The 15,266-nt window shown below is 40.1% G+C and overlaps 1 protein-coding gene across 1 annotated transcript in view; it reads left to right on the top strand.

Moving 5' to 3' along the window:
- The window catches only part of ZNF280D (zinc finger protein 280D), a 92,926-nt gene extending 78,952 nt beyond the window's left edge, over positions 1-13,974 (top strand). The window contains exons 20-21 of the mRNA XM_040413908.1: positions 9,099-9,142; positions 12,546-13,974. Of these exons, the coding sequence (XP_040269842.1) occupies positions 9,099-9,142; positions 12,546-13,089 (588 nt within the window). The 3' untranslated portion in view covers positions 13,090-13,974. The remainder of the gene's footprint in view (positions 1-9,098; positions 9,143-12,545) is intronic.
- The last annotated feature ends 1,292 nt before the right edge of the window (positions 13,975-15,266 follow it).

Genomic DNA, 15,266 nt, shown 5'->3' on the forward strand with positions numbered 1-15,266 from the left:
CTTTTATATATTTTTTTTTATAGTATTTTACTTTTTTTATGATTTTGAAGCTCGTATTTCAGCCTATAAAATCCATTTATTTTTATTTTTTTTATTCTGAACAATCATGGATTTTTTAGATCCATTAATTGTTCAGAATTGCTAATTTTTTATGTTGGCCTGCTGGCCAAAATAAGAATTGCAGCTTCAATACCCTTGGTCTCTTCAGCAAGACCCAGCTCATTGAAATCAATTAACGGCATCCTCATTGGCCACAGAGGACGACAGTAAGAAGCCCGGAAGCGTGAGCTTTCGGGGTTTTCACCCTTTAGATGCCGTGATCTCACTTCAATGACCGTGATTGCCATTATTGCCGTTCGCGGTCATTAGCCACGGGTCCCTGCTGTTTGAAACCGGCCATGACGCTCGCTGCACGTGTGAACAGGCACCTTTTTTGCCCATCGCTCGAGCGCCGTACATATCCTTTTTTTTTCTTTCTTTTTTTTTCTAATTGTATTGAAGAGACTACTGAAAACTGATGTGTACAGACCAAGTAGTGCCACTTATTATTAGTCTTGGTGAAAACTGCAAGATTTTAGGATTAAAAAAAAACAACTAATTTGTGACATGGAAAATTAAAAATCCCTTCACCAAAAATTTATTCAAAATATGTTTAATCCCTTAATGACATGCGCCGTGTATGTCTCTTCACCTCCCAATTTTTTTTTTTATAAAAAGTTATATAAATTCCAGAATGATTTCAATAAAACTAAAGATTGACTCTCAAAAAATTAGCCATCACACAGCTGCTTTGATGGAAATATAAAAAATCCATGGGGATCAGAATATGGATAGGCATAGAAGAAAATCTGTTACTTTTTTTCAAAGTTGTTATTTTTGTAAGTATTAAAATGCAAGAAAAGCTACATAAATGTGTTATCACTGTCATTTGAATGAAGGGAACGGACATTTATACCGCATATTGAAGGCTGTAAAAACGAAACCCATAAAACTATGACAGAATTGTTTTTTTTTCTTGCCAGCTTCCCACTACATCTTATGCAATAGAAGTCCTGCAAAAAAACAAGCCCTCAAATGTAAGCAAAAAAAATTAAAAGTTATGATTCCAGGAAGGCAGGGCATAAAAAACTAAAATGGAAATCAGTCCTTAAGGGGTTAACATAAAAACTTGATTTAAACAATAGGTCATTTTCTTATGACTCATTCCCTTTAAGAATGACTCAATGGAAATGAAGACTGTCCTGTGAAATTATTTAATTGATTTAGATAAATAAGTACAAGCACAGCAAATTCATTCATCATACCTTTCTGTCTTACAAGTTTTAATTTTTTTAAATATATTTCTGCAAAACTATTGACTTGGTTACTTTGACCCCAACTAGTACATGTTTTATTTCAGGAGTATGATTTGATAACTTTTTTTTTTTTTTTAAAGGATAACTCATATTTTCATTAAAAAATAATAATTTCAGCATATGTTACTGCTGCAGCAGCATTATGCATAAAGAAATCTTTAGTTTCTTCACTTACCACTGTTTTCCTTGAGTTTTCCCCTTAGTTACGACTGTTTTGAATCCTACATTATGAGGATCTTCTCAAGATGGCTCCTCTGACAGTTCTCTGAGGCCAAAACTGCATTCCCTCAGGTCACATATAAACTTGCTGTAGCCAGCAGCTTCTTGCCAGCCAATCAGATTGGATTACTGAAAGACACGCCTCCTCACTCTGAAGCCTAATGCAGGCATGCAGTGTGAAGGACCGCCCCTCTGTCCTCCTAGCCGGAGACAGATGAGCCCTAGCAACGGTCTTTTACGGGAGCAGTGGAAAGTGACAGGAGACATTAAATGAAAGCCGTTATTATAAGGTAATTACAGCTCTTTTGACAATTATTGACAGACTAACTCAGGTATACATGCCTCGCTCTAATAAACTAGCAAATAAAAAAAATATGACAGTTATCCTTTAAGGAGTTTATCTTTATGAATGCCCATAATGCAGGAATGCGAGTCTAAAGTGCTTCCTCTGTGCAGATACAACAGTTCTTAATACTAAATCTTCCTAATTTTGCTGATTTCTCCAGTTTCAATACATTTGCAAAGCTTAGTGGACAATTACATAGGAATGGCAAAGTGGTGGAACCAGATGTCAACTTGTAAGGTGTGTTGTCCAGACAGTACATAGAGATGTTTGGTTTTTCATGACTAGAGAATTTCATGCCACTGGCCATCACAAAATCAAAACATTTCCTGGAACCAAATTAACAATCCCTCAAACCATATCCGAACCCAGATGTAATTCTGTGTATACATAACAAACAATGCAATAACAGGGAGAGAGGACAATGCAATATAGTAACCTATTAGTGACCAGTACTGCGCTTGTTGGTGGATGGCACTTGTACAGTCTGATATCCTGACACGCTAGGGAGGCTCGTCCCCATCACTGCCTGTTATTGGCAGGCCCCTCCCCCCCCCCCCCCCCCAATGCCGGATGTTTTCATCCACGCATGGGGAGAAGCAGCGGCGGCTGTGCATGCTTCAGAAGCAACGCGGGTGCTGGGGAGCGAGGTAAGTACATTGTGTGTGAAGGGCCCTGGCATATGTGGGGCATTTCCGGGGTCAGATCGCCACTTTAATATTAAATATAATATTTTATTTAATCAATACACAAAAATCTAATAAAACATTAAAAACAAGTGTCAAAGGGGAGTCCAGGCTGTATAAGTATGGTTTATAGTAGAATATCAAGTAATTAGATCTCGCCTAACAGTACACCTAATATAAATAAATGTAGACATACTCCAGGATATAGTACAATGTGTCACATATGTTCAATTAAGTATATAACAGTGACAACTAATAAGAAAAGCTATGCATATATTCAGTAACAATAAATTGCACTATTAGTATCCTGAACATTTTTTTTTCAGTCACATTCTATACAAATCGGACAGAAAAGAAATTATGGAAGTATTCTTCTCTAAAGACATTCCAGTAAAAGCTCGTACTGTTTTGCTAACCTAATTTTAACACAGAGGTCCGAAAATTCAAGTAGTCTGTCAGCTGAAAGTTTGTAAATCCTGCAATTTGACATATAGGTATACAAAGGGTAAAGTGCATGTGCCAATATGCAACTAGCAATACTGATCAAAGTAGCACACTGCAATGATGTATTAAAAATAAACACCATCTTGAAAATACCATCTTACAAAATACTAATAGTACACGTTACATACATAAAAAATAACCAGTTCCAACCAATAAATAGACATAATACAGACCCAAATCTGACACACATGGATACCTCAACACGTGTTTCACGTTGCTTTCTCGTATTCTTATATTTTTTTTATGTATGTACACTACCTTGTACTATTTTTATTTAGCATTCCTTGCAATTTGAGATTCTTACCCTTTTAGGCACTTACCTTGTGGATGGTGCCCTTTTGAGTTTTTTTTTTTTACAAATTGTCGTTTCAATAAAGATTTTTTTTATTTTTTATATATACATCATATAGGTATACAAATTAAAAAATTCCCCTTCCCAATTAATCTCTATCCACTTTCTAATCTAAACATTTTCATTGAAGGGGTTTTCCAGACTCCTGATGTTGGTGACCTTTCAGTAGTTAGGTCATCAATGTCTAAGTGGTGGGAGTCCGGCACCCTGCACCCCCTGCTGAACACAGTGAGAGAGCTGGAAGCAGATAGCTCCATTCCCGTGAAATGGAGCTGGGCTACAGTAACCTGGCACAGCCAATACACTTTGACTTGAGCTGTGCTTCTGGGTCAGTTCAAAGTGGTGGTTCCGGCGGCTGTAGATAACAACTGATCATGGGAGTGACGGGCTCAGGCCCCCAATAATCAGATATTGATGAGGATAGATTATGAATATCTGGAGCCTGGAAAACCCTTTTAACCTCTTGGGGACACATGACGTACGTCATGTGTAATTCCTTTTATCGGCGGGCGGTGATCGGAACTGGGTGCCTGCTCAAATCATTAAGCAGGCACCCTGGGACAATGGGGGGGGGGGGGTGTCCTGTGACCCCCCCCCCGTATCGGCGATCGCGGCAAACCGCAGGTCAATTCAGTCTCTGTGGACCCGATAACACGGAACAGGATGGTGATCGGTGGTGGACATCACCTCTCAGGATCGCTTCTGATTGGCTGCAGGGGCGGGCAGGCGGTTTAAATTATTGCGCTGCATCGATCTCCAGAGCCAGCACCCCCCTTCCTGCCCAGCACCCCCCTTCTGACCCTCCACAGTGCCAAAAGATATTTTGGGACAGGTTAGGTTAGGCAGGGATATTCAAGGAAAGTTAGTGGGGGGGGGGACTTTTTTGTTGCATCACCCTAATTGGGTGTCTGGGGTCCACAGCACAGCTGTGTGACCCTAGAACCCCCCCAGGGGTGCTGCAGATTGCCCCCCACACACACATACACTCACCTAAAGAATTATTAGGAACACCTGTTCTATTTCTCATTAATGCAATTATCTAGTCAACCAATCACATGGCAGTTGCTTCGATGCATTTAGGGGTGTGGTCCTGGTCAAGACAATCTCCTGAACTCCAAACTGAATGTCAGAATGGGAAAGAAAGGTGATTTAAGCAATTTTGAGCGTGGCATGGTTGTTGGTGCCAGACGGGCCGGTCTGAGTATTTCACAATCTGCTCAGTTACTGGGATTTTCACGCACAACCATTTCTAGGGTTTACAAAGAATGGTGTGAAAAGGGAAAAACATCCAGTATGTCGCAGTCCTGTGGGCAAAAATGCCTTGTGGATGGTAAAGGTCAGAGGAGAATGGGCCGACTGATTCAAGCTGATAGAAGAGCAACGTTGACTGAAATAACCACTCGTTACAACCGAGGTATGCAGCAAAGCATTTGTGAAGCCACAACACGCACAACCTTGAGGCGGATGGGCTACAGCAGCAGAAGACCCCACCGGGTACCACTCATCTCCACTACAAATAGGAAAAATAGGCTACAATTTGCACGAGCTCAACAAAATTGGACTGTTGAAGACTGGAAAAATGTTGCCTGGTCTGATGAGTCTCGATTTCTGTTGAGACATTCAAATGGTAGAGTCCGAATTTGGCGTAAACAGAATGAGAACATGTATCCATCCTCTGATGGCTACTTCCAGCAGGATAATGCACCATGTCACAAAGCTCGAATCATTTCAAATTGGTTTCTTGAACATGACAATGAGTTCACTGTACTAAAATGGCCCCCACAGTCACCAGATCTCAACCCAATAGAGCATCTTTGGGATGTGGTGGAACGGGAGCTTCGTGCCCTGGATGTGCATCCCTCAAATCTCCATCAACTGCAAGATGCTATCCTATCAATATGGGCCAACATTTCTAAAGAATGCTATCAGCACCTTGTTGAATCAATGCCACGTAGAATTAAGGCAGTTCTGAAGGCAAAAGGGGGTCCAACACCGTATTAGTATGGTGTTCCTAATAATTCTTTAGGTGAGTGTACATACACACACATTTTTGGGGGGGCGCAAGCATTTTTTATTTTTTATTTTTTTTCTGCGTACACTGACTGTGGTCGGCACTCTTAGCGTCCGGCCACTGCTAGCGCATCACACACCCCACCGCTGATCAGCTTCGGACGGCTGATCATCGAGTTTGAATTTTTTTAATATATTTTTTCTGTTAGTTTTAGGGCAAAGTCCGCGAACACCCGTGCCCCCACACACAAGCACACCGAATAAAGATTTCCACGCACACACACACACACACACCCCTATGGCCCGCCGGATGTTCTTGGCCGAGGAGGCATACGCCCAGCTTGCCTCCGACTCCGAAAGCCCCAGTGAGGACGAGGATGACCCCACTTTTGTCATCTGCGTCCCCCTCATCATCTAACGATGATGAGCCCCCAAGGCGGCGGAGACAGGGGACCGCCATGGTAGGGACCCTGTGGCCCACACTAGTGTGAGCAGCTCTGGGGCTCGTACTAGTTTTCCAGCCCACCAGTTAAGTCCACCGGAGCCCCCTACTGGTGAACTTGTCTGGTGTACCCCAGAGCATATTGAGCCTGCGATTCCTGATTTTGTTGGCCAAGCAGGAATCCAGATTCCCACAGTGGGCTTCACTGAATATGACTATTTTAGTCTTTTTTTTCAGTGACCACTTTTGAATCTGATGGTGGAGCAAATGAACCTGTACGCCCAACAGTTCATTGCTCAACACCCGGGCTCCTTTTTGTCTAGGGCCGGTGGCTGGACTCCGGTCAGTGCAGCCGAGATGAGGAAGTTTTGGGGCCTCGTGCTGCACATGGGCCTAGTCAAAAAAACAGTGTCAGGCATTACTGGAGTGGGGACGTCCTCTACCAGACCCCACTTTACAGTACGGCCATGACACGCTCCCGGTTTGAGACCATCCGGAAATGCCTGCATTATGCAGATAATGCCTATAACCGCCTGTACAAAATCAGGCCGGTCATCGATCACTTTGGGGCCAAATTTTTGGAGGCCTATGTACTTGGAAGGGAGGTCGCGATTGATGAGTCTCTCATTGCTTTCAAGGGCAGACTCCTTTTCTGCCAGTATGTTCCCTCTAAGCGGGCGAGGTATGGCGTGAAGCTGTACAAACTTTGTGAGAGTACCTCAGGGTACACTTACAAGTTTCGTATGTACTAGGGGCGAGATTCCCGTATTGAACCCCCAGAATGTCCCCCCAAACTTGTGTGGGACCTTATGCACCCACTGCTAGATAAGGGTTACCACCTTTACGTGGATAACTTTTATACTAGTATCCCCTTGTTCCAGTCCCTCGCTGCCAGATCCACGTCCTCTTGTGGGACCGTGCGGAAAAATCTACGCGGCCTCTCTACCCACCCCCTCCAGGTACCTATCCCCAGGGGTGAGACCTGTGCCCTTACCAGTGGAAACCTGTTGCTGGTCAGCTATAAGGACAAGAGGGATGTCCTTGTACTGTCCACAATTCACGGTAACGGCATCACTCCTGTCCCTGTGCGAGATACCGCGGCAACGGTCCTCAAGCCCGATTGTATCGTCGACTACAATCGGTATATGGGAGGAGTTGATCTCTCTGATCAAGTCCTCAAGCCATATAATGCCATGCGCAAAACCCAGGCATGGTACAAAAAATTTGCGGTCTACTTGGTACAGGTTGCCTTGTACAACTCTTTTGTGCTGTCCCGGAGCGCTGGCAACACAGGGAAATTCCTGCAGTTTTATGAGGCAGTCCTCAAGGCCCTGATCTTTTCTGACCGGGAAAGAGCAGGCCGGAGTACCTTGGGAACGGGAGGCGTCCGGATAGTCCCTGGCCAACACATTCCAGGTGTGATCCCCCATATTGGAAAGAAGGGACGGTCCCAAAAAAGGTGCAGAGTGTGTCACAGGAGGGGGATACCAAAGGACACCACCACTCAGTGTAACACGTGCCCCGATCATCCGGGCCTCTGCATTATTTGTTGCTTCAGGGAGTACCACTCTTCCATGGAGTACTAAATTTATAATCCCCTTCCCCAATTTTAATTCACTAAAGACACTAAAACAAAAAATTCTTATTTTTTTAAAATATTATTTTGTAAAACTGAAATAAATAAAAAGTAGACATATTGGGTATTGCCGCATCCGTAAGAATCTGCTCTATAAAAATACCCCATGACCTAACCCCTCAGATGAACACGGTGAAAAAAAGAAAAAAAAAAAAAAACGGTTCAAAAAAAGGTAATTTTTTTTGTCACCTTACATCACAAATAGTGTAATAGCAAGCGATCAAAAAGTCATATGGCCCCCCCCCCCCAAATAGTGCCAATAAAACAGTCCTCTCATCCCGCAAAAAATGAGCCCCTACCTAAGTTAATCGGCTAAAAACAAAAAAAAACTGACTCTTAGACTATGGAGATACTAAAATGTTTTTTTTTTTTGTTTAGAAAAGGATAATATAGTGTAAAACCTAAATAAATAAAAAAAAAGTAGACCTATTAGGTATCGCCGCGTCCGTAAGAATCTGCTCTATAAAAATACCCCGTGACCCTCAGATGAACACAGTAAAAAAAATAAACTGTGCCAAAACAGTTATTTTTGGGCAAATTTTCCATTTTAAACAGTTTTTTCCAGTAACAAAGCAAGGGTTAACAGCCAAACAAAACTTAATATTTATTACCCTGATTCTGCAGTTTACATTCCTTGCGTTCCTTTCCCTCTACGCCCTGCCGTTTGGTCATACAGCAGTTTACGACCACATATGGGGGGTTTCTGCAAACTACAGAATCGGGGCAATAAATATAGAGTTTTTCTTGGCTGTTAACCCTTGCTTTGTTACTGGAAAAAATGGATTAAAATTGAAAATTTGCCAAAAAATTGAAATTCTGAAATTTTATCTCTATTTGCCATTAACTCCTGTGGAACACCTAAAGGGTTAACGACATTTGTAAAATCAGTTTTGAATACCTTGAAGGGGTCATTTTTTGGGTGGTTTCTATTATGTAAGCCTCACAAAGTGACTTCAGACCTGAACTGGTCCTTAAAAAGTGGGTTTTTGAAAATTTCAGAAAAATTTCAAGATTTGCTTCTAAACTTCTAAGCTTTGTAACGTCCCCAAAAAATAAAATGTCATTTCCAAAATGATCCAAACATGAAGTAGACATATGGGGAATGTAAAATAATAACTATTTTTGGAGGTATTACTATCTATTATAAAACTAGAGATATCGAAATTTGGAAATTAGCAAATTTTTAAACATTTTTGGTAAATTTGGCATTTTTTTATAAATAAAAATGACTTTTTTTTACTCTATTTTACCAGTGTCATGAAGTACAATATGTGACGAAAATACAATCTCAGAATGGCCTGGATAAGTAAAAGCGTTTTAAAGTTATTCACACATAAAGTGACACTGGTCAGATTTGCAAAAAATGGGCTGGTCCTTAAGGTAAAAATGAGTCCGGTCCATAAGGGGTTAAGCAGGGCAACAAAGCAGGGTAAATTACTATGATTGCTGTTTGTTTCATAAGCTATGTAGTAAACAGTTTGTTCCTTAGACATTCGTTGAGCTGTTTTATATGAATATAATATTTTCTGATTATGATCTTAATATCTGCAGGAGGAAAAACCTGGCTCACATGTTGATGCTGCAGCAGATGAAAGGTACTTCTGATTATGTTCTTGTTATTGAACTTTTAATGTGGTATTGCAGCTGTAGTGTCTTGTAGTGTTATTCAGTTTTAACTAGTTATTAGAAGGATTTAGGATTTCCCTATTGCTCAAGGATTAGATGTGTTCAACATCCATAATACTACTAAATTTACTGACAGTAAAAAGCCGAATTACTTAATTGTCCAGTGTGATTTACATACAGAAAGCACTTTTTGTATATTTTAAAGTGCATCTTCTAAATTGTTTTACTGCAGAGATTATATATTTCATATATACACAACAAAATAGTTACATTTTGTGGACATTTTAAAAGATGGCTTCATGGGAGAACTGAGATCCCCCCACAAATACACACACCCTCTGATCTATAGAATGAAGAGCTTGTAGAACTAATCAGAACATCAGAAGAGCAAATGTTTATCAGACAAATCAAAGCACATCATCTATTTACATTGCCACAAATATACATGACTGTAGCAGCATACAACGTGTAGGCCATACTGTGCACCACAACCACACAGGGTGAAAATGAAAGGGCATACAGAGTCCAAATAACAGAGCCTCAGCAGGGGGAAAGGAAAAAACAACTTTACAGTACTCTATGGCTCTGTTATCTGCATCATGTAGGGCTATGTACACCCTAAATAAGAGTATATCAAACTTTGAATAACACAGCCATACAGTTCATTAATTATTAAAAATAAAATGAATTGGTCATATTAGCCACAAATAATTGTGTGCATATATCCGTTTCATAAAATTGGCACATGCCAAGTTTTGGCACACTATTACACCAGGATCAAGACACTAACTCCTTAATTAAACACCAAGGACCGGTTATATATTCGCTTACTGAGACAAAGAAGGTCAGGCATACACTTGTTCATTTGTCCAGACCCTTGCAGACTTAGTGTCCATTCACACAATCGTTTATTTCGGGTCATAACCGTTATGCAATTTAGTGGATCAGATGCAGACTTGTTTATTTCAATTGTACCGTAAAAGATGCGGACAGCACGGTGTGTATGTCTGTTCCGTGGCGCCACAAAAAAGTTAGAACATGTCCTATTGTCTGCAAATACAGGCATTTATCATGGAGACGAATGTTCCATTCCACAAAATGCGAAAGGCACGTGGCTTGTATACGTGTTTTGCGGATCTGCAATTTGCGGTCTGCAAAAATGCATAAGGTAGTGTGAATGAGCCCCAAGTGCTCATGCACACAGCAGTTGCCGTTTTTACAATCCGTATATTGCGGATCCGCAAAACACGGACACAGGCCATGTGTGTTCTGCATTTTATGGAATGTCCTGCCCTGTATAGAGCTGTCCTGTCCTTGTCTGTAAAACAGACAAGAATAGGACATGTTCTGTTTTTTGCGGGGCCGCGGAACGAGCATATGGATGCGGATAGCACATATTATTCCCTGCTTCAAACAGCACATTCTCATATAATCTTCTCTTGTCACCACCACTCATCTCTCCCAGCAATATCTTATCCTGCAGCATGACTCTTCCTACTCATAGCATTATCTAATTTCAGTACCAGTGCTCCCTCAGTACACCATCTCACCTCTCCCCTTGCAGCACCGCTCACCCTCCTCACAGTATCATCCCTCTATTCCCTACTGCGCTACTTTATTCTCCCCTCCCTCCACCTTACAGCACCGCTCCCCACTCTATCCCTCCATACAGCACAGTCACGTCCTCACCCCCCCTGGAACTATCCTACCATCTTTGTGCTGGCAGCCCTACTACTTTTTACTATGTTGCAGGAGCCTTACACAACTCTTACCGTTCTTGCAGAAACACAGGTCGTAATTCCATAAAGAGAATTATTCTCATGAAAAGTGCAGTTTAATCTACCAGCAGAATGTTATAAAGAAGGAGCTGAGCAGATTGATATATAGTTTTGTGACAGGACCATCTCCTTGACTGGTAAAGTCCAGAATGGGGTAGGATTTTAGATGAACAAAATGCAAGTCACAACACAACTATTCAACACAGATTACACTGCATCTTCAATGTAACAGGTTCCTTTTAAGGCAGGCTCTTGGTGGTGGATATTATCCTACCAACCCACATTTAATCTTATGATATGATATGACATGTGACAGGCAGCACTGAATAACAAAATGTGATTTATTTTTTTTAAGAAAAAAATTATTTTGTGCAGAAAATTACATTCATTTCAACAATGCTTATGTATTTTTTATTCACTAGGAACTTTGTCATAGTTGGGGGTAGAAATCAGCAAAACAATCCACCAGATTGTAGAATTGCCAGCAACCATTTGTAATGCGCTTTCCACAAAGGCCTCAAAGTGCAGCCCATAGAATACACTGGGTGAATGATTTTGCCTATAATTCTCATACATTTACCAAAAGCAAAGCCTCAAATCTGTCTGACTGATTTGGCAAATAAATCCTAATGGCAGACAAACTGCATACTTATTCGCAAATGTGTAAACCTTGAATGAGGCAAGTGGTGCATTAACTTCTTGTAGGAATATGTTGTCACATATCCAGTAGTTACGGCCAAATAATTTAATTACAGTATAAATACTTATATGTAGTTTATTATCATGCTTTTAGGATGAGGCCAGCGACCGGGAGATTCTCCTGTAATCCGTGCATCCAGTGAGATTCTAAACATAGGCCAAGCCTCTTAATCAGCCTATGGAAATGAACAGACTGACTAATCTCCTCCAAATCACATTTAGCTCAACACCGGCAAATGTATTTCATCACAAGAGTCTCCAGTGCTATGTGTGTGGGGCACATTTACCTTTTATAAATGTTAATATCTAGAAGATAAGATGGTAAACCAACTAAACAGCACTCTATACAGCATATAACCTAATTATATCCTCTACCATGGAATGATCTAATAGGAACATTTGAAGGGCACCTTAAAAGATACACAAGTGTAAAGAAATTATTATTTTTTTTTTTTTTATTTTTTTTTTAACATTACACACCGTTCTGTAAGTTTACAGTCTTCTTTAGGGTATGACATTTTTTGCAGATTTTTCTTTTAAGCATTTTTGTAAACAAATAAATAAATCTCTCTGAAAATCCATAGAGGTCCCTCCTGTAGCTCTTACTTCTGTTTAATTTTTTTCAACTGATTTAGTCCAAAGAATGTGTGTGGCATTTTGTGTTTAGATATTTCATTGCACTCTATGGAAATATTGTCAGCAGGCAGTACTGAAAAGTAGCACTAGAAGTGAAAGGAAGAACTGAATTGTGTTGAAAGGAAGCTTTCCTCAAATGTAGCTTTTACGTAATCCAACATGCTTCAGGAAAAAAGTACAGGAGTATTTTTATTTTATAACAGGTGATGGTTTAGAGTTTTCTCTTTTTAGTTCATACTTGCTTTTTTTACTATTTCAGCAAGGAAGATGAGTGCACACCAGAGGCTACAAAGAATGAAGACAATTCACGTGGAAGCAATATGACCTCTCCAGGCCATACAAGTAACACACACATTGCATCTGTGAAGCAGGTAAATGCAGCCATAGAAACGCCAGGCAGCTGCTCTCCAAAATCAGAAGAAGGCGCTGAACTGATAGACTCGTATAATAAAGATGACTGTGATATTGTACAAGAGAAGGTGTCCTTAGAAATGACTAGTACAGAACCAAGCAGACATGCAGATAGCAAAAAAATGACAACAGAGAAAGCTGAACTGTGTCCAGAGCTGAATGAAGATCATCCAGATTCAGATCTTGCTAGTGACAATGTTGGGTTTGAGCAGTATTTATGGAAACAAGCCCCAGATTCTGTGAGTTCTGACATCAGTGAACCAAGCAGCATTCATCTGGATCCATTAACTCCTTCAGAGGTGTTAGAGCATGAAGCTACAGAAATCCTACAGAAAGGGGCTATTGTTGCATCGCAGAAAGGTCGAAAAGAAGAACAAGCTGAAGAAACCTAAGACGGTAGCACAAGTATTTCTGCAGTGGTGACAAGGAAAGAATAACGTGAAGCAGGTTTTTAAATTGCAAGAAGAGTTGGAGACATTCCTATAGAAGCACTAGCTTACTAAGTCCGGTCGTAGATGAATGGGCTATTTTCCAGGTGACTGCCACAAAGCAGTATTGTGCTGTGAAAGCAAGACAAGGAAGCATAAAGGACTGTTGTTTTTAGAAGTACTTTTAACATCAGTGTTATCACTGCATTTTATAGGGCAGCTAAGCAGTATTGAAAACATGTTGGTATAATATGTTTTAAGTTGGCTAGGACAGAATAGAAGCATTCTTTAAGCTTGAGTCATACGTCAAATGTAACAGAAATAATTCTTTTGTATACCATTCTTCTTTTTTTTTTTTAAAGAAAAGTATCAAGCTTTACAAGGTGGATTTCATGTAAAAGATTATTTTTTTTTTTTTGGTTTGGCAAAGTCATCATTGCCATTTTTAAAAAGGTTTTTATTAGTTAGAAAAAACTATGCACCCGAACAGGTGTAATCCTGCCAGCCTACTCTTATCTTGTTTTAAACTTTCAATGAAAGTGCAAAAATACATTATTGACATGTTTTTTTGTATATAGTTATAAATATATACATATATGTATGTAGGAAACATTCATACTGGAGTTGTAAATTCTTTGGAATATGGAACATAACGACCAAGTATTATACTCTAATTCAGAGCACATAAGCTCAAGATAGCATCTAGTTGTCAAAATGACAGGATGAACCTCACTTTTAATACCCTGAACATTTTTGCCTTTTGCAATAAAATGTCATTCATGGTAAATAATAGGAATTACACTGTTTGTGACCTTGCTGTGAACATCTGAGCAACTCACTATACATAGGTCTGAAGCAGCCAAGAAACTTCTGACAAAAGAAGACTAAGGATTAGCGACCTTGATACATAAGTGTAAGGTTCTTGACGCCCGTTATTTGTGTAAATAACAATGCTTAAAGTGAAGCTCCACTTTGGATGTGATTTCAAGATCTCTTAAAATGATTGCTTGTGTTATGTAATTATTGAAATCATTTCTTAGCTGTGCCTGTAGTATTGTAATGGATCAGAGGGCAACCGTAGACCCCAGCACATTTATCATTTACGTCAGTTTTGACGCTTATGAGGACTGAAATCTACACCAGCTATGAACTGGCGTAGATTTCAGTTTAGGTGCACGGACTGCCAGAGGATGCGCCTAATTTATGATGAGGCCTGCACTGCATCATAAATTAAGAGCATCCTCCTGCCGCGCAGGGGATATCAAAATCTGGCACGAAACGCCGGTCTTTGATATATTCCCCCCAAAAACTTTATTGACGTAATGGCAACCTATTGCACAGAGCTTTTACAATCATGATGAAGATAATATACTGTAGAACTACAGTCCAATACTGAAAGCAGACATCCTACCATGATTCTTCTATTAAGACCTTACAAAGTATTCTTTGCAGTGCCTCCAATGTGCAGCTTCACTGTAAGACGCAAGATAGAGAGGCACCTGCTGCTTAAATAGAATGAGAAGGACTGACACTTGATTGATGTGTTTAGTGTGTATGCATATTCTCACTATAGTTTGCTTCTCAATACTAGCCAATGCCATTAACGTTAATCTACCAGTCGATAGGTTTAAGAATATTTCATTTTGTTAATTTTTTTTTAATGGATATTTTAAAGTAGGGTTGTTTGCTGTAAAAAGAAAATCATTCTTTTAATAAATGTTTCCAACAATGCCTTGTCTTCATGAGTATTTATTTTTCTACATGAAAACGACAGTAAAATCTGAAATTATACAAATTTTGGTCTTTAATCGTTTATTTAAACCCTCTCAATATGCTGTCAATTCAAAGTGAAACATCATGGGAACTGCCCAACCACCACCTTGCCCAAACAGATCAGTTGCCTTTTATACAGCAAAGGTTAAAGGAGTTGTCAGGGTTCAGAGCTAAACCCGTGCATACCCAATATTTCCCTCCAGACAGGCCCTGTGATATGTTACGCTGCTAGGTGGAGGCTTCCGATGCCCTAGCCCTAAACTTGTTACTGTTGTGCATGGCAGCCGTAATAAAGCTGTGACTGGATGAGAGGAAACATACACACTTGTCGGAGATGCATATCTAGTTTTTAAATGCAGGGGTTTGGA

Source organism: Bufo bufo, chromosome 1, assembly GCF_905171765.1.
Source record: "Bufo bufo chromosome 1, aBufBuf1.1, whole genome shotgun sequence".
Taxonomy (NCBI): domain Eukaryota; kingdom Metazoa; phylum Chordata; class Amphibia; order Anura; family Bufonidae; genus Bufo; species Bufo bufo.